At 35.4% G+C, this 27,612-nt stretch overlaps 3 protein-coding genes across 7 annotated transcripts; 2 read left to right on the top strand and 1 right to left on the bottom strand.

Moving 5' to 3' along the window:
- Positions 1-3,876: 3,876 nt before the first annotated feature.
- Positions 3,877-8,650, top strand: LOC114257097 (glutamate receptor 2.2). Of its 5 annotated transcripts, XR_014348153.1 has the most exons (4): positions 3,898-4,292; positions 4,693-5,156; positions 5,409-6,472; positions 6,660-8,650. XR_014348153.1 is itself a non-coding variant. In XM_028196825.2 (3 exons), the coding sequence occupies exons 2-3, from the start codon at positions 5,099-5,101 to the stop codon at positions 6,386-6,388; spliced, it is 1,038 nt and encodes a 345-aa protein (XP_028052626.1). In that variant the 5' UTR covers positions 3,898-4,292; positions 4,693-5,098; the 3' UTR covers positions 6,389-8,650. The 5 variants fall into 5 exon arrangements, 2 of the variants coding, with proteins under 2 accessions (XP_028052626.1, XP_082757420.1); XR_014348155.1 differs by lacking the exon at positions 4,693-5,156 and having other exon boundaries at positions 3,877-4,292; XR_014348154.1 differs by having other exon boundaries at positions 3,877-4,292; positions 4,693-6,472.
- Positions 6,764-8,130, top strand: LOC145805183 (uncharacterized). Its single transcript, XM_082900241.1, has 4 exons — positions 6,764-7,077; positions 7,176-7,271; positions 7,366-7,500; positions 7,593-8,130. Exons 1-4 carry the CDS (start codon positions 6,764-6,766, stop codon positions 8,128-8,130), a joined length of 1,083 nt encoding a protein of 360 aa, XP_082756367.1.
- A 10,589-nt stretch (positions 8,651-19,239) lies between the features above and the next one.
- Positions 19,240-26,932, bottom strand: LOC114257096 (glutamate receptor 2.7). The gene is made up of 5 exons (XM_028196820.2): positions 25,629-26,932; positions 23,885-24,159; positions 22,414-22,729; positions 20,370-20,767; positions 19,240-19,728 (listed from the first exon to the last, which is right to left on the bottom strand). Exons 1-5 carry the CDS (start codon positions 26,632-26,634, stop codon positions 19,240-19,242), a joined length of 2,484 nt encoding a protein of 827 aa, XP_028052621.2. The 5' UTR covers positions 26,635-26,932.
- Between the last annotated feature and the right edge of the window lie 680 nt (positions 26,933-27,612).

Raw genomic sequence — 27,612 nt, 5'->3', positions numbered from 1 at the left:
ATTATCAGCCGAGGTGGATGCTCAATATTTGGTTCTGGTGGTGGGTTCCCCGGTTCGGTCACTTCCTTATCCTGATCAATGTAATCCCGGAGGTGCCCAGCTGGTACCAAGTCCTCCAAGTGTTATTTCAATGCCCTGCAGTTCTGAGTCATATGCCCCCTATCTTGGTGGTAGGTGCATCTGAGCTTCTGGTTGCGCCGAGCCAGATCTCCCAACATTTTTGGTGGCCAGACAAAGAAAGGCTCTCTCTTGATCTTTTCTAGGATTCGATAGATCGGTTCTTTGAATACAGTCACGACGGCTTCGTGGGATTTGGACTTATCCACTTCATTCACTGCGATCCCTCTGTGTTCTCCTCGATCTGTTCTCTTCTTGTGCCGAGCTGTTTGTTCTGTTGACGCTTCATCGATGGAGATCTGATCATTTTCGAGGCGAGCGTACTACTCAATCCTGGCACGCAAATCTTTCAATGCTGTGGCCGGGCGCCTGGTAAGTGATTGTCTCAACTTACTTTCCGGGCGCAGACTATGTTTGAAAGACATGACGGCCATCTGTTCACTATATACATTTTCCTCCAGATCATTGTATTCTTCCCAGTACCTCCTAGCATAACTGCGCAGCATTTCTTCCTGCTCCTTTCGAAGGCCGAACAGTGTATCCGGCTCTTTCGGAATCTTAGTGTTGAAGACAAACCTGACTAGGAACTTTTCGGAGAGCTGCTTCCAGCCATGGATCAATCCAGCGGGGAGTCGGTCGAACCATCGGAGTCCGGTTTCTCCCAAGCTAGATGGAAAGACTTTGCACATTAGTGCCTCATCTCGGCTCCATAGAGACATTTTTTTTCTGTAATGGCTAATATGTGTCAGTGGGTTTGACTTCCCATCGTACGAAGTGAACTTTGGTGGGGTGAATTTCTTTGGAGGTCTCATGGCCTCAATTTCTAGGGAGAATGGTGAAGATACAAGCCTATCCGGCGCTCGGTGTTCTCTCTGGTGAACAGTATGGTCCAGATGATCCCGATGTTGTTCGTTCTGCTTGTTGCCGATCAGCCCAGGACGAAGGTCTTGAGGGGGTTATTCAGTTTGTTGACTAACCATCTTCTGCCTCTTTGTCCTTCTCCGGCGTGACCCACGGGTGTGATTGCTCATTGCCTCACTCTGTATCGGGATAGGCTGGCTTTGTTGCCTAGACTCGTTTCTGGGGTACTTCTTCACTGGTGTCTCTCTGGATGAGCTCCTTCGTCGCAAACGAGAGGGCTCTGCTTCAATCTTCTTTTCTGTTGGATCACCTAGCACCCTCTTAAGTTGGGCTTTCAGCTATCTCCATCCCCATGAAGTCTATGATTCGATCTCTATAAGCCTTTTCCAGAGGAAAGTGATGAGAAGAACCTCCAGCGAAGGGTAATCGATGCTCGACGGATTCAGGGGTCCGGTTATTGTTTCCAGTTTACTCTTCCAAAATTGTTGGGAGTGCCAAGCCTTTTTCCTTCGTCTTCTCCGTTTATGGAGTATGTGTCGAAGGCGGAATGTTATCAATCCCTATCGCCGGAACTAAGTGCAGAGCTTAGAGATGAAGTGTTCCACGGTCACCGCACCAATTGTGCGTACCGGATTCCGCACTAGATGAAAGTGGATCAGGGCCCCGCACTCGGTTAGACTACCCAAGGACTGAGGTTCCTACCACAAGAAGCACCGTGAGAGCTGCCCGGCCGGGGTTGGCCGGATAACCTCTCCGGTGTGGGAATTAGTGATCGGAGCAGAAGTGTATATAGAGTTGAGTTTATATCTAGACGTGATTTTGCTTGGAATAGTTCAGTTACCTTCAATGTGAAGTTCATATAGTATATATAGGGTTCCTTGCTTGCTTCTCAAGATGGTTTCATGGAGCTTTGATGCTGCCAAGTGTCCTTTTTGCATTGCTCAAGGTGGGGGACCACCTGGTAATTATCATTGAATGCATATACTCATTGTAGTCATGCTGATAACAAACCACATTCCTTTGGTTCAACAACTTCCGTGATCCTAGGTGTGGGGGACCAGCTGAGGTGGTAGCTTGCACATGCACATGCTCACTACTTCTATGTTTCTCTGTGAGGTTCCTTCTGCTCAGTACCTTAGTACCTCAGTTCGACCTTAGACCAGATTTCTGTTGGGATAAGCCGGTCCATTCGGGCATCTTTGTGTGGGCTCGGCTCACTTTCTGTTCGGCCCATAGATTCAGTCTCGCAGCTCGGCCCAACTCAGCACCACGGCTGGACTGGCCTTTCCTCTGCGGGTTGGGCCCAAGTGCTTGAGAACTTGGGTTGAATGTTGATTATGAAGTTGGGCTCAATTGGCTTGCCCGTATACTCACCTAACCCACTCGGGTTTGGGCTTCAGTAGATTGGATCGGCTCAAGGCTTGAACCCGACCCATTTCACATTCAGCCCTTTCAGTCCTCATCTTCAATCTCACCCTTTTCTAACCCAGAAACTAAAATTACTATTAAATAAATTATCTATCTAATCCATGAGAATCCAGAGAAAAACTTGAAAAAGAGACACCCGAAAATGTCAAAAAGCTCTGTTCCACACTTATTAACTATACAACAACAAGCAATCACAAGATTCAAGGAATTGGGAGCAGATCACCCATCAGAATGGTCATCAGAATTGTACCCACTTGGGGTCTCATGTGGGAATGATTATCAGAGCCAAAATCAAAACCAAACTCAAAATCAAAATCAAATCCCAAAATCAAAACCAAACCCACAGCCACAGTCAAAAACTGCTGGTCGATCAACAGTCTAGAAAAAAGAAGGAGAAAGAGAGGTGAGAGTGATGAGAGGTGAGATCGGGCCACAGAGAGAGAGAGAGAGAGAGAGAGAGAGAAAGAGATGGATGAGCACAGATCTGTATACATGTGAGAGAGAGAGAGAGAGCCCATTGTTGCAAACCCCTCTGGCGCCGCTATGGCCATCACAGTTCAAAAGGAAGAAGAAGAAGACCAAGGAGTATGATAGATAGAGAAAAAAGAGAAAGAGAAAGAGAAAGAGAGTCGGCTCATTCAAGTGTTAAAATGTCGAGCCATGAGGCATTTCTCCTGTTATATATGTGAGGAGTAATGTTAGGGATTATGAAAAAAATATCATGAAGATGATTATGAAAGCTTCTCTATCGTTAGATTACACATATAATAAAACACCACATACTAATCAATGAATAAAAAAATTTCATGAAGCATTTCATGATACTTTTTTCATGATCCCTAGTATTATTCATATGTGAGCACTTAGATTGATTTTTGAAAATTTAATCTCTCTTTATATCAAGCGTTCAGTTATCTGGAGAAAAAAAAAAAAAAAAAAAAAACTATAGAAGAGAATGATTGAGACTTGAATTCAAAATTACAAATTTAAAAGAAAAGACTCTTATCACTTGAAATTACAATCAATATGTACAAAATATTTTGTTTTATTTTTATTTATTTAATTTACACATCGCGTGTACCAATCACTAATATATATATAATCAATAATTAAGTACTATTGAAACCTAGTAGCGGTTCAACTTTTCCAAAACCTTGGGTTAAACAACAAAATAATGGAATCCTATTTCTCTCTCTCTCTCTCTCTCTGGATGTAAATTTGGCCCGACCTGATCCATTTGGATTCGGGCTCGCTTGGCTCATATCGGGTCTCGCAGACTCCCGCCAAAATTCGAGCTAGGCCAGATTGACCCATAGGTCAGAAAATTAAACCTAAACCTAGGGATATTCCAACCTTGGGCCGGAGATTGAGTTTGGGCAGAACTTGAATACTTTTTTTAATATTTTTTATCAAATTTTTATTTTTTTTCAAAAAAAATAATATTAGACCTCGGGTTGGCCGGACTTCAATAACCTAGGCCCAAGCTTTGAGTCCCTAACTAGGGTTGGGTCTAACGGGGGCGAGTCCAACTGTTTGGGTGGACTTCGGGCCGCTCACTACTGCGGGCTATTTTTACACTCCTCCGCCCATCACTGCCATAATGGAATCCTCAGATTCATGACCCTTTCAGTTCGTTCAAGTCGAAGAAGATGGTCGGTTTATCATCATCGAAGCCATTACCGTCCGATCAAACGACCAAAGCTCACTCGGATCTGACTCCATGGAGCTCTAAGACCCCTGATAAGCCAGCGTGGGTCGAGTCCGGAATCGCCAGAAGTCGGATCGAGATCACCTGATGGAGAGCAGATCGGGTCGGAGCCCAGTGATATTGCGATCGGTAAATCAAAAAAGAAGGTTGATGGGTCAATAATAAAGCTTCTGGAAAAGTAAGTTTTATGCGAATTTGATAAAATTGGTGAATTTAATCTGGGTTTAATCAGTTCTGGTGGTGTTGTTCCAATAGATCTTGCGAAAGTAGATTACTAATTAATTATGAGAGAAAATAGGGATGTCTACCATTTTTTTTAATGGATTACGTGAATGTGGTTTGATCAATTTTTGATGTCGTTGTTTATCTTGTGTTAATTTAAAAGGTTTTGGGGATGTTAGTGTTTTTTTGCTAAATAATTTTTTGGGTGATTTATAGATTTGCTGTTTTTTCCCCTCCCTCAAAACGATGCAGTTTTGAGGGACTCTACGAAAACTCTAGACAACAAACTCTAGAGGATCCGAGCACATTATTATTAGTATAATTATTTGATCGGCAAATGAAACCATTGCTTGCAGTTGGAAACCACCCCCCATTCATTGCTTCAAACTTAACACCGATGGCGCGGCAAATGAAAATCATGCAGCCGCAGGCGGTATCATTTGTGACAATCATGGCAATTGGGTTTCGGGCTTCTGCAGATTTCTGGGCAAAACCAACAGTCTAACTGCTGAATTATGGCCTTTAGGGATGGTCTCAAATTGGCTCTTGACATGGGTCTTACACCAATTGAAGTTGAATCTGATGCTCTCACTCTTGTACACATGGTATTAAATAATTGCAATGACCAACACCACCTTAGCAATGTTGTTTATGACTGCTGGTTCCTCCTGGACAGCCTCGGATCGCCAACTGTTAAACACATTTTCAGGGAAGCCAATCAAAGTGCGGATGCACTAGCCAATTATGGGCTGCTTATGATGGATGAGAATTTTCATGTTTTCTCCTACCCTCCATCTCCCTTTATATCTCAGATGGTTATGTATGATGCTATGGGAATTCTATATCCCAGAACTATCTTGTACTAGCTCTGTTATTATTATTTTATAACAACCTTATATTTACCAAAAAAAATTATAAATTGTTGATTTAGTTCAAGAAGTTTTGAACGTCGAACCTGTCCTTTGCAAGTACCCAACCTGGTCACAATTTCAAAATTTAAAGTAATGTGTCCAAACAAAACATGGAGTTAAACTTAATAATATCATTTCATTCTTGTTCATGTAAAATGCAGATGTGGAGCTACTGAAAACTGAACAAGTGAAAGCCATCATTGGACCATTGACACCCATGCAAGCAAATTTTGTAATTCATCTTGGAGAAGAAGCTCATGTCCCCATTATTTCATTCTCTACAACAAGTCTTTCCCTCTCATCTCTTCCGAGTCCGTATTTTTTCCAAGCTGCTCTAAATGACTCATCTCAAATACAACCCATAACTTCTATAATTCAAGCCTTTGGATGGAAAAAAGTTGTACCCATTTACACAGAAAATGAGTATGGAGAAGGTTTGATTCCATTTTTGACCGATGTATTTCAAGAAAATGAAATTTGTGTTCTGTACAAAAGTACAATTCGTCCTGTGGCCAGTGATGAAGAAATTGTTGCAGAGCTTTACAAGCTGATGACTATGCAAACCAGGGTTTTTATCGTACACATGACTTGCTCTCTTAGCGCTCGCTTATTTACCAAAGAAAATGAAATCGGGATGATGAGTGAAGGGTATGTCTGGATCATAACTGATGGGATAACGAATTCCTGGAATTTTTTTGACCCTTCAATCATCATCGACTCAATGCAAAGGGTGATTGGTGTAAAACCACATGTTCCAAAAAGTGAAAAGCTTGAAGATTTTACTAGTAGGTGGAAAAACAAATCACACCAAGAGAAAACTAGTAGTGATCTAAATGTTTTTGGGTTATGGGCATATGACTCAGCCACATCACTGGCAATGGCAGTTGAGAAAGTTGGTGCATTGAATTTGAGCATTTCAAACCTTGCTAAAAATTTAACCACCGACTTTGAAAGTGTTGGAGTGTCTCAAAATGGTATTCATGTTTGTCAAGCTCTTTCAAGCACTCCTAGATTTAGAGGACTCAGTGGAAATTTTAGCTTTGTCGATGGGCAACTACAATCGTCTGCTTTTGAGATTGTGAATGTGATCGAAATGGGCCAAGAGGAATTGGATTTTGGACGCCGGAACATGGAATTGTAAGAGAATTCAAATTTGATGCAGTGAATACAAGGTACAAGGATTACTTGACATCTCAGGCCAACCTTAAAGCTATTATATGGCCAGGTGATATACTAACATATGAATGTTTCCTATTTAGCCGCTATTCCTAGACTACTTCGATTTTTTTCCCCTGTTATAACAAAGCTATATGTATAGAATTAAAACATAAGACAGTAAATGAATTGTGTGTTTCAAATTTCTAACCTTTATTTCAATATTTCTGTTTACACCCTATATTGAACCCATGAAGGGAGTTATACTCAAGCTTGATTTCGAAAAAGCGTATGACACAGTCAATTGGGGGTATCTGTTTTCCATGATGGCCAACCTTGGGTTAGGAAATAGACGGATCAGATGGATGAAAACTTGCTTCATCACAGCATGAGTCTCCATATTAGTAAATGGTTCACCAATTGTGAGTTTTGTCCACAAAAGGGACTAAGGCAAGGCGACCCTCTGTCCCATTTTTTGTTCAATATTGCAGCAGAGAGGCTGAATCTACTACTGGAAATTGCAAAACAGCTGGGATTATTAAAGGGAGCTACTGTTGGGTCTGCAGGATTGAAGTTGTTTCATCTTCAGTTTGCAAATGACACTATTCTCTTTTGTGAAGCGGAGTGGGAGGAGATTGTGAATATTAAAAGAATTCTTAGATGCTTCGAGTTGATGTTAGGCCTCAAGATAAATTTCCATAGAAGTGTGTGTGTGGAGTTGGGATTAGCGATGTTATGGTTCATGACTATGCTTCAAAATTGCATTGCTTAAGCCATAAATTACCTCTCAAGTACCTAGGTTTATCACTTGGTGCAAATTCAAGGAGGAAGAAGACTTGGCTGCTTGTGGTGGATAAGGTTAAGGCCAAGTTAGCCTTATCGAAAAGAAAGCTATTGTCTTTTGCTGGTAGGTTAACTTGGTCAAGCCTGTGCTGGATAGTCTTCCTGGTTATTACCTTTCAGTTTTCAAACTACAAAAGGTGTAGCTAAGGAAATTGACAAGTTAAAGGCAACATTTTTATGGGGTAGCTCAGAGTTGAGAAGAAAGATTCATTTGGTGAATTGGAAGGAAGTAACAATGAGTAAAGACCAAGGAGGGTAAGGGATGCAAATGATTTCATGTTAGCTAAGTGGTGGTAGAGATATGGGGTGAAGGATAAATCACTGTGGAAAAAGGTTATCATCAGCAGGTATGGTGCAAAACGGGGCAGGTGGTCACCAATGAAGGAAGTGGTTGGTAATGAGTCTAATGAATGGTGTGATATATTGAGTGTGGCAAGGACTAATCCTGGGTTAGTTGAGTTCTTTGTTTCTAAGTGTAAGATTGTGGTTGGTGATGGGTGCGGGTTTGATTTTTGGCATGATAGATGGCTCATGGATCTATGGCTAAAAGTGGAGTTTCCCAAGTTGTTTAGGCTCTCTGTGAAAAAAGAAGGTAAGCTGAGCTCTTTTATGCGGAGGAGGGACAGATCAGGGGACTGGAAGCTATTGTTCAGAAGATCATTATTTGCTAGGGAGGAAGAGGAGGTCAGTAGGCTACAAGTGTTGACAAGAGATGTCCCTAGGTTGAATGTGGAGCTGCATGATGCAGTAAGGTGGACTGCATTCACAGTGCCATCTGTTAGAGATTGGTTTGAACTAAATAATGGCCCTAGATTGCTGGTTCTTAGGTTGTTATGGAACAATGTGGCACCACCAAAAGCACAATTTCTGAGTTGGCTGGCCTAGAGAGGGAGGGTGAAAACAACTGGCTTCTTACAGAATTTAAGGGTCATAGGCAGTAATGTGGAGAATGTGTGCCCCTTCTGTAAATCTGAAGCAGAGTATGTGGATCACATTTTTGTGCAGTGCCCTGAGACTTGGAGGGTTTGGGCAAGTTTGTTGCAGTGGTGGGGTTTAAGCTAGGTATCTCCTGCAACAGTGGATGGTGTGTTGTCTTGGTGGTTGGGAACAAAACACATAAAATTAGTGATGAAAATCTGGAGGCTTGTACCAGTAGCAATGCTGGTCAACTTGGAGGTTAAGGAATGATGTTGTCTTGAATGGCTGTCAGCCAAATATGAAAGAGCTTGGTGAAATAGTGAAAGTGGGGGTTGAGTTGTGGGTTAAATCTAACTTGCCTAGTGTGTAATGTTCTTGTACTTTGTATTGGTTATTTCATTAATAGGTCTCTTTTTGTTGATGAAAAAAAAAAAATTGACTCACATAACACGATAAATCTCAATCATACGTTATAATTTTTTATTTATTTTTTGTGTTTTAATTATGTACCATTATCATTTCTTTGTTGATACTCTTCCACAAGACTTCCATTTTATTTTTAGTTAATAAAATGGGACAAGGCTTCCTCTGTTCCATTCAGGATTTACATGCTGGTCGTATTGATTAGATTTCTTTACGTATAAGTCATACTTATTTTTTCATTTATTAATAGAAATATTTTAGGACTTATTGGTGCATTAAAAAAGCATATAAAATTTATGGTATTTAAGTTTATCACATAAGACTTACCAATAATTTACCATTTTGTTCATATTATTGGTGTTGGTGTGTTGATTATTATTCATATTTAAAATTAAATTGATTAGGCATTAATAGCCACATGATTGAATTATATATATATATATATATTTAATGAACTACTTGGTAAATCATACATTATGAATAGTTTGAATATCAAAACAAGCCCAAGGACGTGAATCAACAGTTGCCTCAACAGGATTGTATGGACTAGAAACAAGCCTACTCCAATAAATTGTTACCTTTTTTTTTTTTTTGGCTTCATTTTGATTACTCTTTCACACACTTTTCATTTTATTAAAAATAATAATGCTAAACTAATCATATTTTTTTACCATATTATGGTATCATCTTATTGGTCAACACAACTTTAGTTTAGTATAATGGTCTCATCATTTATGTACATCTCTAATGCAGTGATGACAAATAAACTTAAACTTACTTTTATTTATTGTGAGATTCAGAAAATCTTCTCGTATGAATTGTTGAAGAAATTTAACAAAAAGATGAGTTTTGCGTCATAGATCTGCAAAGATAAATATGGTTGGCACCACCCAACTAGGGTTGTCGGTCGAGGACACTCCGATAATAAAGTTAGAACACTAAAATCAAAGAGAATAGAAGAAGAATTCAAGAATATTTGTGTGCTGTGTTGCAGAGATGAGACCCTTTTTTACCTTCTATGAGATGCTTTCCTTTCATAGATGCAGGGTGCCATTTTGCTTGATGGGCATTTGTTTAGTGGGCTTGATTGTTGATCTTGGCCCATTCTTAAGACTTATTTGAATTGGACCAAATGAGTCAAGATTTTTTAGGCTAAAATTTCAAATTTTTTTGTTAAACCTGAAAGAGTAACAGGCGAGCAGCCGTTACTCATTTAGCGCATGAGTTCCCTCCATTTTTTTTTTCCCATGTTTTCTTTGCGGGTCAGGTTTATCTCCAATTCACTTTGTAGATTGAGCGGTGTTGTTAGGCCCATGGGGCTCATCTAGGGGTGTGCGCGGTGCTGGTCGGTGTGGTTTGAGAGAAAAATAGAAACCGTATGGTGGGTGGCGGATTGATAAAAATGTCACTAGAATTTACCATTTTCCTTATCAAAAACCGGCTGTTCGGTTGGCAAATAATAGCGGATTTGCCTTGGCGGTTCGGGCGGATTGGCGGTTTATAAAAAATATAATTCAAATTACAAAACTTAAATCAAAGAGTAAAAAAAAGACGAGAGATACCGTGATGTTAAGCATCTTGCGAAGCTTTCTTCTGATGCAGTAAGTGTAGCAACAACATGATAATATCAACGACTATGACATCAGTTCATTACAAGCATCTGTGGAAGCTACAATGATCAAATACAATACATAAAATTAATATCATTCAGGGTTTACAATATATTGAAAATGTTTACTGTTGAAAAGTATTTAGATTGAAAAGTGAGCTGATGCAAGTTTGCAACATGGCCAGAAAAAAAAAAAAAAAAAGATTGAAAAGTAAATTGGAATCCAACTTTATTTTGAATTACTGACATCTTGAATTCCTCTCGAGCAGTAATGTAATACTATATTCTAAGGTATAGAACAACAAGCAAACTTAAGTAAAAAAAAAAAATTTAGAATCTTATAAAACATGATTTAATAGCGGTGCGGGTCGGTGCGGTTTGGAAGAAAAATAGAAATCGGTGGATTAATAAAAGTGTCACTAGAATTTGCCACTTTTCTTACCAAAAATCGGCGGTTCGATTGGCAAATAATAACAAATTTTCCTTGGCGGTGCGGTTCGGTGCGGTTTTGGCGGTTTCGGCGGTATTATGCACACCCCTAGGCTCACCGCAGGTCTTGTTTTGATGATTTGAACCGTTTAATTTGTCGAGCTCGTCTAATATACTTTATCTTTGTAAAAAATCAAGTTGATCGGATATCGATAAATACTTGATCGGATCAGATTTTTGTTAACAATTTATTTTGAAAATTATATTTACCATTAACAAAAATTTGATCCGATCAATTAGTTATCGATATCTGATCAATGTGATTTTTTACAAGGATAAAGTACTTGACGAGTTCTTCGCATTAAACAGTTCGGATTATCAAAACAAGACTCGTGATAGGCCCCCACAAATCTAACAATACACTTCAACCTGATTTCGGACTGGAGAGAAGTCTGTCCCTTTGTTTGCAACTGTCTCTTTATTGTACCTATGCCAGTAGATATTTTTACCGGTGCTCAACTTTTTAATTTTTCATTACCAATCTTCACAAATAATAAAATAATAAAACAAAATCTAGAGATAATAATAAGTCATTTTCCTTTGTCATATCTTATTAATTTGATTAAATATGGTTAAGAAAAATGCTAAGATTTATTTTCTAGTCAATTGTATTATTTCAATTGTGACAATTTCATATTTTAATATGTTATAGTGTCAAATATTATATTTTGAGAGTTCTAGCCCAACAATGCATATAGCATGATATAATTCTGTCATATGACACCATTATGTGTACCTAATTATATTTACCCGCACTCTTTTTAAATTATATTTTAATTATGAATTCATTTTTAGAATCAATGTTTTAAAATTTTCAATTCATTAACTTAATTCAAACTTATATCAAATGAAATTAAACAAAATTTGACCATTATAATTCCTTCAAAATGTATTTTGAGGTAAAATTATTTAATATGACAGTTGGTATTTTTTAAAAAACAAATTGATTTTATTTTTATATTAATTTTTATTGAATTTATAAAATATACATGGCGTGACATTTTTTTGGTAACAAGTTGATTAATTTAAATAAGTTAACGGTCATACATCTATTGTTTTAAAATTTGACATGGTAGATAGCACACTTTTGTGCCTATGGTGTCAAATTTCAGTAATAACATGACTTATAATGTTGAAATTCTTCTGACGTTTATTTTTATAATTTTTTATTTATGTTCATAATAGATTTAAAAATTTTAAACAAAAAAATTATTTGGGTGCCGTTTGGTAACACTTATGTTTTCAGTTTTCTGTTTATATTTATAAAAATTTTAAAAACTCAAATAAAAACTTGTTTGGTAAAATTTTTGATTTATAAATCAGTGGTCTCACTTTATAAATTTGGCCAAAAAATGAAAACACAAAAAATGTGTTTCCATTTTGAGTTTTCAGTTTTTTTTTTACCACCCAACACTAGCCACCACCCGCCACCATTTTCCACCACCGTCTTCCGCTGCCACCACCCACTCACCACCACCACCACCCACCTGTCATCCACCCGCCACCACCCACCACTCGCCACTACCATCCACCGCCCGCCACCACCACCCACTTGACACCACTACGCACCACTCACTACCCACCAGCCACTACCACCATCCACCACCTGCCACCACCAACCACCCACCACTGCCAGCCACCTGCAACTCACCCGCCACCACCACCACCACCACCATCACCCACTACTTACCTGCCACCCACTTGCCGCCACCACCACAACCACCACCACCACCCACTCGTTACCACCTACCACCCGCCACCGTCACCCACTACCACCACCACCACCACCCGCCACCACTAACCACCCGCCACCGTTACCCACTCACCCACTATCACCACCCGTCACCACGCACCACCACCCGTCATCCGCCACTCACCCGCCACCACCACCCACCACCTGCCACCATTACCACCACCACTCACTCGCTACCACCCACCACCCGCCACCGTCACCTACCCACCCACCATCACCACCCGCCACCACCCACCCTCACTCGCCATCTGCCACCCACCTGCCACCACCACCCACTCGCTATCACCCGCCACCGTCACCCATCCACTCACCGCCACCACCCACCACCTGCCACCACCACCACCCACTCGCTGCCACCCGCCACCATCATCCACCCACCCACCTACTACCACCACCCACCACCACCCACCGTCCACCACCATCTACCGCCGCCACTTGCCACCATTCGCCATTTCTCACTCTTTTTTATGTTTTAAATTTTTTAAAAACATTTTGTCAATTACCAAACGCGTTTGTAGTTTATGTTTTTCTAAAAATAAACAAAAAATAAACAAAAACTAATTTATAAAAATTTTATAAATATAAACTGAAAACATAAACGTTACCAAACACACCCTTGGTGTCTATTTTTACTTTTGTAAAATGTAAATAATTTACAAACTTCACTAAGACTACGTTTGTTTCAACATAAAATGTTTTTCAAACAAAATGTTTTTCTCAAATATATATGTTACGGATTCTTCATTGTTTGATTAAACAAAAGATAAGTAAAGAATATATATTTTTTTATTATAATTTTCAAAATAATTTACTATTAAAAATTTTATAAGTCAATTTTATGAAAATTCACTTTTAGTTCGTCATATTGAGCTTTTCAAAGGTTAAGGGTTGCTCATCATTGACTTTACCCAAAATATAAATATGAAATGTTTTTGTTTCAAGTGTAAATCAAATACCAAAGAATAAAAATAATTCATTTGATTTAGTTTTAGAATCATAATTTGAGTGTAGAATTGTGATTTGAGTGTGGAGTTGTGAGTTAAGTCTTGAAAGAAAAAAAAAAAAAAAAAATTGTTTGGTTATGAGTTTTGAAAAGAGTTTTGAGTTTTTGAATTTTAAATTTTAAAAAGAATTTTGAGTTGTATTTTGAGTTTTGAGTTTTAAATTTTTGAATTTTGACTTGTATTTTAATTTTTTTTGGATTTATATTTCTTAAAATATTTTTTTTGAGTTGTATTTTTTTTAAAATTTTTAATTCAAAACTCAATTCAAAAACTCTTTTAAAAATTCATAACCAAACTCTTTTTAAAATTCTATTAAAAAAAATTCAAAAAAATAATTTTTTTTTTATTTTGTTCTTTAAAATTATTTTTTATTTTTATTTTTTTTGAAATATTTTTTTTCAAAATATTTTTTATTTATATTTTATTTTTTCAAAAAATAATTTTTATTTTTTTAAGTATTGACCAAATAATTTGTTATGACTTAGATATATATATGGCGATCTAAATTTTTAAAAAATTTAACAAAAAATTAAATATTTAAATAAAATGTAAAAAAAATTAAAATATTTTAAAAATATTTAAAATAAAAATTATATATTAAAAATAAAAAAATGCAACTCAAATATTTTAAAAAAATACAATGCATAATTGTATGAAATACAGTGCACATTAAAAAAAAAAGGGCCATTTACATACAAGTCCCATTTTGTAAACTTATAATCCACTAAGTCCTAAATAAAATTATTTGCTCCTTCAGGTCCCATTAATTTTTAATAGACCAATTTACCTTTCCAACAAACTTACATCATTTTCCTCCTTCCATGTGAGATAATCATCATAGTATCTTCACCCATATTTGCAACCGACCCTCTATTTCGGCCACCCCTACATCCCTGGTCTTCAAGAACTAGGATCAACAGACCTTGGAAAGAACAATTGAATTGAAATCGCAACTCAAGAGTCACACTGCTCCCAGATCTGGTATTCGAATCGAGTTTTCGACCTCACCCAAGACCTTCGCAACTCAAGAGTCACATTGTTTCCAGATTTGGTATTTGAATCTCACCCAAGACTTTCGAATCAAGTTCAGATCTCATCTAGGGTTTCATATTCATGTTCGGATCGCAACTAGAACTTCAGGTTGAAGTTGATTTGATGTAAAAAAATCGATTTTCCCTCATATCTGAGTTTGCAAAGTTCAATTTCTCCTTAAATTTGAACTCACGAAATTTGTTTTTCATTCTAGATTTGCATTCACGATGCTCGATTTCAAGTTCTAACCAACAACTGTGGTTCAAAATATGCAAAATCTCAACTCCAAGACTCGTGATGAAGTTCGAATCAACTCAATCATAGTCGTTTTTTGAAATTGAGAACCTTCTCAGTTTATAATATTCTCAATTTTAATCATAAAAAAAATTGAGAAATTTCTCAAAATTGATAATCATAAATTTCTTAGTTTTAATAATAATCTCAGTTCACACTAGAAAAAAATTGAGAAATTTCTTAGTTTTGATAATTATAAATTGAGAACATTCTCAGTTTTGAGATTAAAGGACAATACGTCTTTTTACCTCTAAATGGGACTTATTGGTTCAAAAACTTTTTGATAGGACCTAAGCTACCACCAAATATGTAGATAGGACTTTTAGGTAATTAATCCTTTAAAAAAAATACAACTCAAAACTATTTTTAAAATTCATAACCAAATAAATTTTCTCGTTTTAAAACTCAACTCAAAACTCAAACTCAAAATACAATTCCACACTCAAATCATTATTCTAAATCATGATTCTAAGTATAATTTTAAAAAACAAAATAAAAATATATTTAATTTTTTTTTTATTTTTAAAATAGAGGTTTGAAAAGAATTTGGTTATGAGTTTTGAAAAAAGTTTTGAATTGAATTTTGAGTTGTGTGTTTGGTTATGAGTTTCGAAAAGACTTTTGAAAATTTTTAATTAGAATTATAATTTCAAAACTAAACCAAACGGGACTAAAAAAAAAACCCAAAATTAAATACGTGAAAATATTTTTGAGTATAAAATATTTTACAGCGTAAATTCAAGTAAATAGAAAAAATTATTTTCACTTGTTAGAAGTTGAAGACTAGTGAGCCCTCGTTTGGCATAACGGTTTTCGGGACTAAAAGGTTAAAATAGTCACAAATAGGCAAAATAGATTAAAAAGTCAATAAGATAAAATGTTACATTCAAACCATAATCATTTCACTTTTTCTCTTCTTTATCTCTCTCTTTCAGACCCAAAGTCTCTGAAATCTTCCTCCTTTCAAATGTGAAACCCTCTTTTTCTCATCTCTTCCTCATCTAAGACGCAGGCACTACCTCAAGCCTCTCTTGCTCTCTCTCTATCTCAAACAACTTTGTCTTTATCAAATCGACGCTGGAGCTGCCGAAGCCCACAAACTAGTAGCTTCCTCTTCGACGTCAGAGCCCTCCCTTCCTCCGTCTCTATTGGGTTCTCTCAGAATAGAGACGAAGGGAGTGGTGTGAGGATGTAGAGGTTGTTGGAATTTCTGGGTTTGGTGCAAATTCACCTCTCATCTTCTCTCTTTATATCTATATATATAGCTATTTATGGGTTCACTTGGAAAGTGGGTTGACTTTTTGGCTTTTTTGGCTATTTTAGCCTGGGGTTAAAAAGCCTGATTTGAAAAGGGCTTTTGGCTTTTTTGACTTTTTTGTGAGAGAAAGAATATAATAATTATAGATTGGATGTGATGTTTTGTCTTATTGAGCTAAAAATCCTATTTTGTTTTTTGTGGTTATTTTAGCCCAAAAAACCTCAAAACCAACTTGCCAAACGGAGGCTAAGTGTATGAATGATGAGTGCAAGAAAGGAGAAGAAGACAAAAGGTTTTTGGGTTTGGATTTGAATTCGAAGGATAAATGAATCTAAATGTATTAATGGGTATGGATTTGAATGTTCTATCACAAAATAAAAAAAAGGGCATTTGAACTAAGAAACCAATTGTGTGTTAAAAAATTGTAGCAAAACAAAGTATATTTCTCTTTGATTCCATTATTAGTTTCTAACTACCTCAATCTTCTCGAGATCAATTTGTCTTTTAACAATCTTATGTACTGCATTTCCTTCACAAGTCTGTGAAATTCCAAGCTCCTTCACAACTGGGATTGAGAGAGAGAGAGAGAGAGAACTTCCAAACACAAGCGCAGTCATATAGTCCATGTATGAGTGTGCAACATCATTGGAAGTAGAGATTCCAACGAGAGGTAGACGGCGATCTACCCAGGTTGATGGTCAGCGGCGGTCGTCGGTGAACACCTAAGTCGATGGTCGTCGTTGTCATCAGTGAACAACTAGGTTAGTTGGTCGACGCTAGGTTCCAAAATTGTGTTCCTCTCTCTCTCTCTCTCTCTCTCTCTCCCATCTTTCTTTGTTTTATAAACGGTGGGTTTCACGCATGGTTACTGAGGGTTTCTCTCTCTCCTCCCTCTTTTCTTTCTTTAATTTATAATCTTGTAATTACATTCGAGCCATTTGGAGCAACAAAAATTCGAGCTACCCAATATAACTAATTTATATTTTGCCCATAATATAAAGTTATGGAATAGAAGTAGGCTGTTAGTGCATTGAAAGACGCGTAGTGATGTTCTTCCTTTTTTTTTTCCAAGTTATTAGTGGGGCAATTAAAAACATGTGTTGACCTGTTATTGTGCCACCTAAGTGACAGGACATGACTACATAAAGGATGACAGCAGCACAACCGCGTGCAGATGCACGAGGCTTGTTTGGCAAGTTGGAATGTAATAAATAGGGGTAACTATATGCAAGTGAGAGAAGAGAAAAAAAATTATTAACGCATGGAGAGGTGTAAGTGATACTTACACGGTCTTCCATTTCCATCCAATCACATACATATTTGCACCTCCATATGTTTGTAATTTTTTCCCTTTCTTTTACCTCTATGTAGTTCTCCTAATAAATAACTAGATTTATTCTCATAGGCTCTGTTTGGCAATAAATTATTTTAATTAGTTGGCCTCGTTTGGGTACTAAACATTTTAGCTAAAATGTCAAAAATTCACTATAAGTTGTCATATCACTGTCTATTTTTTTGCACATTTTTTTTTATAAAAAGCTAAAAAGTTATTAAAATAATTTGTTCTCAAAAGAGACCTAGTTTTTTTTTTACTATTTTAGTTTAGCTAAAAAAGTCATGTTTGGAATGATAATTGATTTTTTTTTTTTTGATGATTGTGAAAGAAAAAGTAAAATAATTATGAATTAAATGTGATATTTTGTCATATTAATTATTTTAATTTATTTTGTTTTTATCAACTATTTTAGTCACATAGCCTTTACCCAAACAAATAATAAGAACTCATTTGGCATAAGGTTACGAGGCTAAAATAGTCATAAAAAGAGAAAATAGGTTGAAAAGTTAATAAGAGAAAATGTCATATCTAAACCAATAATTATTTCACTTTTTTCTCAAAAAATTAAAAAAGTCAAAAGTCTACCCCAAACGAGACTGTTTAGCCCTAGGTTAAAAACCAAAAAATTAAAAAACCAACCCATATCCCAAACTGACGCTAAGACTATACATAAGGGTGTAAATTTGGCCCAGCCCGGCCCGGCCTATGTTGGGCCTTACGTGCTCCTTCCAAAATTTGGGCCGGGTCGGGCAGACCCACAAGCCAGAAAATTAGGCCCAGGACTAGAGGGTATTTGGGCCTTGGGTGGACCTAAACATTTTTTTTGTTTTTTTAAATTTTTTTCACCAATATTTTATTATGTTCCATTAAAAATGACATTGGGTCTTAGGCCGGGCTTTGAGTGGATCGGGAGCGGGCCGATGGGCCAGGCTCCAAAATGACGGCCTAAGCTCAGGATCTCGGACTGGACTCAGGCCTAGGCATAACTGGGCCTGGCCATCCTGAGCTGCGAGCAGGTTTCGAGCAGCCCACAGGCCGCAAGCCATTTTTATACTCCTAACTATACATGGTTTATGGATAATAGAATAGTGGTGCATTGTACCATGCAAATAATTTGGTGATTTGACAATATTAATTACTACTTAACATAAATTAAATAAGTGTATTTATATGAGTCAATTTATTTCTTTACTTTTTTGTACATCTTTTTGTAAATAATAAAAAAATATACTTATTTAGATAATCAGCATAGAAATGAAGGCTTGTTTTGGGAAGTAAGAAAAAAGTTAATTTATTAATTTAAAAAAAAAACAGATAATATGACCCAAATAAATTAATAAGTCAATAAATTGACTTTTTTTCTTATTTCTCAAAACAAGCCAACGTAATTTTTCACAAGTAAAAAAGATCAAATATAATAAATTAAAAAACTTTTAAGCAATCATTATTATGATCCTCTTTTTTGAAGGAAAATGAAATATAACTCTTTTATTCTTGAATTGGATTGATGGTACATTATTAATTGAAGGTATGTAGGGTACCAGGATGAATAAGAATTAAGTAACAAGAACAAATACAAAACTCATAATATACATCTATATATATATATATATATATATTTAACTCTTTTATGAATTTTATTAACAAGCTCAATAGCGTAAATGCCTACTATCATTTCTCAATCAGTCCGATAACTTTTTCAACATAAATTTTTTGAAAGTCATTCAGATTAAGAAATTTTATTTAAAATTTAAACACAAGTGCTTCATTACTTATCTATGAAATAAAAAGGATGATGTTTTTTTTTTTTTTTTTTTCAGATTGGTAATACACAATAATTCATCAACTATTTTCATTTGTGATATAAATAATGATTTCTTAGTGTCTTGGGTTTTGAGATTCGGCCACTTCTCCTTCAAAATGAGTAAAAGCCTCATTGGTGTCATCTGAAACAGTTGATCGAGCGGGAGAGTGTTGAGTAGGTGGTGATGGAGCGATTGACAAGGGTGATGATGATGGACTTGCCTGATCTTGGTGAGTGTCAATGGCAGTGACAGTGTCTTCATGCTTGAGAATGTACTTCCTCCACAAATATTTGAGATCCAAGTGCACCAAGAAACTCCTGTGCTCATAAGCCAACATAGCCATAAATATAATGAGAGCAAAAGAAGCAGCAACTCCAACTATGAGAAATAGTCCCCAAAAACTATGGACACTCAGGCTACTGGAAGACACCGTACTGCTAGAGTCTGGACAACTGTTATTCTGCAACCACTTTTTTTCAATTTCAGACATTTTATCTTCTTCAATCACATGCAAGATTGCTGTTGATACATCACGTACTAAATGGGAACCTTTACGAAACGCCTAGTAAAGTTAAAAATCAATCAAGGTATTATAAAAAGGTTAGGCGAGAAGAAATATATATATGCACAAGATGAGACAAAGGTCTTAAATAGATGAATCGGTAATATCGAGCAAAATACATTAGGTGATACAGTCGTAAGTTTTTTATAATCATTTGCGACAATTTTTTGATATTTGACAACGATTTAATGCATTGCCAAAAATGCCATTTGTTGTAATATTGGTTGAAATGAGTATCAAAATTTTGATATTCTGGTATTGATATGCTCAATATATTAGTTGTAACAAAAATAACGTGTATTGACCATTTTCTATTGATTTCCAGCCAGTTTACGAGTTGATTAGATGATTTTAAAAAATTTACAACCACATCACTTAATTTCTAATAGGTATCATATGATATTTCTGATATTATTATACTACTACTAGTATTGATATTTCTCCCGATACCCCTATTTAACATCGTGATAGTAACTAAATCATCTGCATAGATTAGATTGTGATTACAAGACTTAAATAATGGTATCGAAGAGATCAATAACCTGATATGTATTGGCCAATACAGTATGCATTACCCAATTTGTATCAGACAGTTGCCAAAATTTAAAACCATGAATGTGAGAGAGAGAGAGAGAATATACAAAGCCAAAGCCGCCAGTCTTGTGGGTTGGTGCAACCATGGTATATTTTGAGCAATGTCTTCCAGTAAAGAGTTTCAAGTAAGGAATTTCATCGAAAGCTGCAACTATACTCCGATTCGAGAGAGCGGCATCCAATTCTCCTTCCACGGTATTATAGCCCTTAAGCTGAGAATCACTGAAATTCATTCGTTTCAAGATATCATGAATAAATGAGACTTTTGGATAACCAACTGATTGCCCTTTATTTATAAGCTCTTGCACATCAGTAATAGATGGTTCAAGTTGATGAACTGTCAACAGTGAGGTTAAGCTAGCTGTGTAACTTTGAGTCAGAATTAAGACCACGAAACACCATATGATCACCACAAACCTCGCCAAGTTACTTACTACTTTCTCCTCTGTAATAAATGTTATTTTGGTAATTAGAATAAATAGAAAAAACAAATAAACAAACTTAGAAAGCATTCTTAAAGGCTAACATTACTATTAAAATGGATTTGAGACCATTATTATTGTTATATATGACTGACCAAGAAAGCATTCAAACTCTTGGGTTGTGATGCTGTGGGTATATGATCAGAGTATTAATGCGTAGCTGCAGCACCAACAGCAGTCTAAGTTCAAGCAGCTCAACCAAGGGCTGCAGCCTCAACACAAGTGTGTGCAAGTGAATTGCACATGTAAGGCATCAAGAGTAGCTAGTCTAGATTTAAGATCAATGACAGGCTTGTACAAGTACAGGTGTAATAGAGAAAGGGGATTAGTAAGTTAGAGTTTGATATAAATATCTGTAATCTCTTGTTAATTGATTCATCCAATACAACATTCAGTTTCTTGTTAGTATATCATGGAATTTCAATCATACAGATTATGTTCAAATTTTAGATTTGAATATGTTAGTTTTGGAAATGCCTCCCCTCCATATTACTATTTTTCATATTCTTTAATACTTTAATTTGTGAGTCTCTTTTTGGATCCACGATGATGATCCGAACTATTAATCTCATAATTTTTGTAGCGAAGACTATTTGTGATATCAATGAACAAATAAAAAAATCACATTTTGTTTTATAAACTCATAATCGTTGTTCATCTTAAAAAATAGAATGTAATTTTGTCATATGTCTAGTGATATCTAACGAAATTGATTTTCTGCACAAGTCATCTTTACTACTGTGTCTACGAGATGAACAGTTTGAATCACCATTGTTAGACTGAAATAGGACCACGAGGCAGAGTATAGAAGGATGTGGGTGATAGTGGTATAGAAGCAAATTATTCTTGTTAATTTTTTACTCGTTGTCCACTCTCAAATTAATTTAGTTTTGATGAATCTTATTTCTTAATTGAATAAAGATTTGTAGAAAGATCTATTTTACTCAATTTTACAAGCTTCCTTATTAGTTTTGAATTGGATTGTAAAGAAACTGAATTAATTTGAGAATTGTGCTATAAATATAAGTTATTATGTTGAAATACCTCTTGGGTTTATAATACTTATAGCTCTATAAGTATTCCTTCTTTTTGATGGTGACAATTATAGTTTGTGGGATTGTCCCTCAATGTTGGCTCCGTTGAATCACGTAATATTTGATGTCTTGTGTGATTGTATATTTGTCTCTATCTTTGTTTGTGTTCTTCTTCCCAATATTCATAAGTATCATCAATTTGATGTGGTTAAATTTTTTAGTCCTCTAAATAATCGAGTAGAAATTTGGGAAGGAAAAAGAAAAGAGGAAAGGAAAATAACAAAAGTAAAAATTACAATTTTGTTACTTTTCCTTTCTTTTTACAAGTTGAAGATGGAAGCATACCCGAAATGTTATGTTTTGTCTTGCTTGCATGGACAATGCATGACCATATGGAATTGGTTTCTTAATGTTTTAACTCTTGTTGGATAAACAATCCATAAATTCTAGACAACTAATTTGTAGTTGTGATGAGACAAACTGCTGCTATAATATTTTTTCTAGTGTTTTGTGGCTTCAAGCTCTTTATACAATGATATGCAAATGCAGTAAAGAGAAGGAAGAGAGGGAATTACTGTGAGAGAAAACCATGGTTGAGAAAGAGAACCAGACACTGTTGCTGACTTGTCGCAGAGGAGTCCCATTAAAATCTTCATTAATTTGACGTTCAAGGATCAAAATCACAAAACCAATGAACACAAAGAAACAAGTACTTGTCACCCATAGATCCCAAGTCAATGGCTTCAAAAAAACCCATGCAGTTTTGTAATTCTTCTTATCTTTAAAAGGCACGATCATTGTCACACCAGATTCAGTGTATGGGAATGTAAAGTCCACGTAATTGGATCTGTTTTCCCTAATAGTAACATCTCCAACCACAACATCAAATTTCTGTTCATCAAACAAAAAAACCAAAAAAGTGACATATTTATAAATTATAATCATAAGAATGCCCTTATTTAGTAATTTCAAATGAGATCACCAAAAAAAAATATTATTGTTCTAAAAAAATAATTTGTGTCATATACTTCACACATGACATGATTTTGTTCAAATCTCTGACAAAATTCTGATGAAAGTGTCAAGTGTAACAAGTGCTTTCTTTTTATTGATAAAAAAAAAAGTGTAACAAAATAATACTTTAAAATAGTGGATTGTTGAGTTTTGAAATTCATAAAGTAAAATACAAATAAGTCATGATTTAAAAAAAATTATTATTATTATTTGTAAATACCATTATACGCCTAAATTAAGTTATCAAAAAAAATTAAATCTATTTTTCATCTTCTCTTCTTCTGTCGCCACCACACCACCACGTCTGACAATCATCCCAACCTTTTCCACCTCATACGTATTGGTAAAATATTCCTTCTAATAATATATATAGCATGGAAGAGTTACAGTAATATATTTTCTTGCAGCCCTTTTATAATAATAAAAAAAAATGAATAGTTATAAGTGTATAGAATTTGATAATCCAACACAACCCTTTCAGTTGAGATGTAATCGCATCCCATATATGAGAATTATGTCGATAAATTATATTTTGTTCTTTTTATATTTGATTATTTTTTTATTTTGGCTTTTAATTTTTTTTTTTTTCACTTTGACCTTTTATGTTTCAAAATTTTTCAATTTATTGCAAAAGCTAATTCATGTTTAAAATTATATAAAAAATGACATATTAATAATCACGTGATATAAAAATATTTTATTATTTATAACTCACACTCCTGATACAAATATAAACTGCAATATAATAATATATATTTTATGTTATGTAGTAATTAACGTAATATTTTTTGATTAATTTCGAATAGAAATTAATTTAAGGAATAAATAAGGAAAAACTTGAAACAAGAGTCATTGAAAAAAAATAAACTTTAAAGATTAAAGTAAGAAAATGGCCAAACATAAAGAGGAGAAACCCAAAGTAATGTTCAAGGATCGAATTATGTAGACGTAGAAAAACACATTAAATTGGAAAAAAAAAATAATTAAAATAGTTTATAAATTATAGTGGGAAGGGGTGTTTAATTAACCTACCCCAAGGAAAAGTTGGTGCAGCAAGATGTCAAAACCCCCCTGCTCTCCATAAGGCTTTTCAAAGGGAATGTACTCGTACGGAACCGAATACGGTAGTGCCGCCATTACAGCTTCGAAAACGTCTATACAGTACCCAGTGACCATCGTCCTGTTAGTGATAGGATCTCTCGACACCCTCACAAAATCAGAATAAAAAGTCTTCACTGGAACTGCCACTCTCAACACCTTTCCATTTGTTGGCACCACCCATCCCTTTGGAGTATATGTAGTATCACCTTCAAAACTCAAAAAAAAATTAAAATTAAAATTAAAATTAAAATACAGACCCTTTTTCAATAAAATAATGCTACAATGAGTAATTTATTTCTACCATCTCATTTTCTTGTTTAATTTGTCACTTTACTTATTGTCACTGAATTGGAGGTATACATGAATAGTTAGACCATTACACTAATGTTATGTTGACCGATAAAATGATAGTATACACTACAATATATAAGAGTTCTAGAAACTAATTTTTTGATCTCTAAAAGTAAAAATTTTGTTGCAAAAGATATTTAGACACCAATTTCTATCGTCGTGTAGATAGTCACTATAAGGTCAAAAAGTAAAAAATAAGATTTTTAGCGACAAAATTTAAAAAATGTTATTAATAAATACACTTTTAGGAACAAAATAATTTGGTTTCAAAATGGTTTATTTTTTTAGACAAAAAATTTGGTCCCGAAAAGGTAATAATTCATCACTAATGTCCAATTTTCATTGCCAAAAATATAATAACGACACTTTTCGTAACAAAAATATTTGGTCCTTAAAAAATAATTGTCCCTAAATTTTGGTCTCTAAAACTTTAATTTTTTATTGTGATAATATGGTATAAAAGTATAATTAGTGTAACATTATTGTTTTTAATAAAATGAAAAGTGTGTGAAAGAGTAATCAAAATGAATCCCCCCCCCCCCAAAAAAAAAGAAGTAATAATTTATTGGAATAGGCTTTTTTTCAGTTTATAGAATCCAGTTGAGGCAATTTTCAGCTCACCTTGGGCTCAATTCGATAATTCAAGTTGTTCATATTGTATGATTTACTGAGTAAATCATTAATTTTTTTTTTTAAACACAGATGATCCAACCATATGACTACTAATGTTTGCTCAATTTAATTTTTAGATACGCGGCAAGACCAAGAATATGAACCATTCAGATAAACGAAGTGGGCATAGTATGAACCCGGTTGTTTCAACTTGACCTTTAAATGGATAGAAGTTAAATTATGAGTCAATCCTATATGATAGACTTAAATAATTATAAATCTTGTACATTTTTTTGATGCACCAATAAGCCTTAAAATATTTGTTTGACCTCAACGCTTTTTAAAGATATTAATAAGTGAAAAAATGAGCTTAACTTGGAAGTAAATAAATCAAGTCAATAGAATTGGCCTGTAAATCCCCTTAACGGAACAAAGGAAGCCTTGTAATAAAATGGAAGTAGTGTGGAAGAGTATCAAAAGAGAAATAATTATTGTACATAATTAAAATATAAAAAATTATAATGTCATTGAGATTTGTTTTAAATGTTACAATAAGTGATACTTAAATAAATTTGAATCACACAATTCATTTCCTGTCTATGTTTTAATTCTATCTATGCATATAGCTTTGTTATTATAACAGGAAAAAAAAATGGAAGTAGTCGAGGAATAGCTGTTATAAATGGAAAAAATTCATAAGTTAGTATATCACCTGGCCATATAATAGCTTTAAGGTTGGCCTGAGATGTTGAGTAATCCTTGTAACTCGTATTTACTGCATCAAACTTTAATTGTCTTACAATTCCATGTTCCGGCGTCCATAATCCGATCCCTCTCGGCCCATTTCCGATCACATTCACAATCTCAAAAGCAGACGATTGCAGTTGCCCATCAACAAAGCTGAAATTTCCACTAAGTCCTCTAAATCTAGTGCTTGAAAGAGCTTGACAAAGATGAATACCATTTTGAGACACCCCAACACTTCCAAAGTCAGTGGTTGAATTTTTTGCAATGTTGGAAATGCTCAAATTCAACGGGCCAACTTTCTCAACAGCCATTGCCAGTGCTGCGGCCGCATCGTATGCCCATAACCCAAAAACATTTAGATCACTAGTAGTTTTCTCTTGGTGCGTTTTGTTTTTCCACCTACTAATAAAATCTTCAAGCTTTTTACTTTTTGGAACGTGTGGTTGTACACCAATCACCCCTTGCATTGAGTCGATGACGGTTGAAGGGTCAAAAAAATTCCAGGAATTCGTTATCCCATCAGTTATGATCCAGACATACCCTTCACTCATCATCCCAATTTCGTTTGCTTTGGTAAATAAGCGAGCGCTAAGAGAGCAAGTCATGTGTACTATAAAAACCCGGGTTTGCATAGTCATCAGCTTGTAAAGCTCTGCAACAATTTCTTCATCACTGGCCACAGGACGAATTGTACTTTTGTACAGAACACGAATTTCATTTTCTTGAAATGTATCAGTCAAAAATGGAATCAAACCTTCTCCATACTCATTTTCTGTGTAAATGGGTACAACTTCTTTCCATCCAAAAGCTTGAATTATAGCCGTTATGGGTTGTACTTGAGATGAGTCATTTAGAGCTGCTCGGAAAAAATATGGACTTCGAAGATAAGAGAGGGAAGGACTTGTTGCAGAGAATGAAATAATGGGGACATGAGCCTCTTCTCCAAGATGAATTAGAAAATTTGCTTGCATGGATGTCAATGGCCCAATGATGGCCTTCACTTGTTCTGTTTTCAGTAGTTCCACAGCTGCATTTTACACGTACAAGAATGAAATGATATTATTAAGATTAACTCTATATGCTGTTTAGACACATTTCTCTAAATTTTGAAGTTGTGACTTGGGGTGCTTACAAAGGAGAGATTTGAGGGTCAAAACTCCACGAACTACTTTGAGGTTCAAAATTCCATGAACTTGCCTCAACTCATCTCTGACCATTGCCATGTTCTTGGCAAGGAAGATAGGAGAGATTGAGGCCCAAAACCTTTTAGGTTTCTTAACTGTTGGCTGTTGCACCCACAGTTTCTGATTTTTGCTGAAAAATCATGGAAAGAAGCACTAATTGAAGCTTGGGCTGGCAACAGACTTTTCAGTAAGTTAAATCGCTTAAAAAAAGTTTTGAAGGCTTGGAACATGGAGTGCTTTGGGAATCTTGCTAACCAACTAAAAGTTGTGGAAGAAGATTTGCATCTTCTTGATCTTAAAGCAGAGGAAGGCTCATTAGAAGATGATGATAGGTCTAGAAGGTCCACCCTCAAAGGAGATTTGTGGAAATTAAGCAAAAGACTGGAGTGGCTTTGGCTTCAAAAATCTAGCAAGATTGGGCTTTGAAAGGCGCTCGAAGATAGATTTTTTCACATTATGGCCTAGTCTAGACAATACTTGAACTTAATCAATTCTGTCTCAGTTGGAGGTGTTGCACAAGATGATCCAGCCATCATAAGACATGAAGTGTGGAGCCATTTTAAGGCTGCCTTTTCAGAGTAAAGGAAAATATGCAGGTAATCATATTACCTGAAGTGGAAATAATTTAGATTGGATGCTTGAATTACGAGTCTCATCTGAAAAACTCTTCATCGTCAATTGAGAAGCTATACCTGAAGTGGAAATAATTTTAGATTGGATGTTTGAATTACGAGTCTCATCCGAAAAACTCTTCGCCTTCAATTG

Source organism: Camellia sinensis, chromosome 13 (assembly GCF_055761805.1).
Source record: "Camellia sinensis isolate YWXY chromosome 13, ASM5576180v1, whole genome shotgun sequence".
NCBI lineage: Eukaryota > Viridiplantae > Streptophyta > Magnoliopsida > Ericales > Theaceae > Camellia > Camellia sinensis.
Note: the sequence above shows the minus strand (reverse complement) of the source record. Positions and strands in the feature narration are given on the sequence as shown.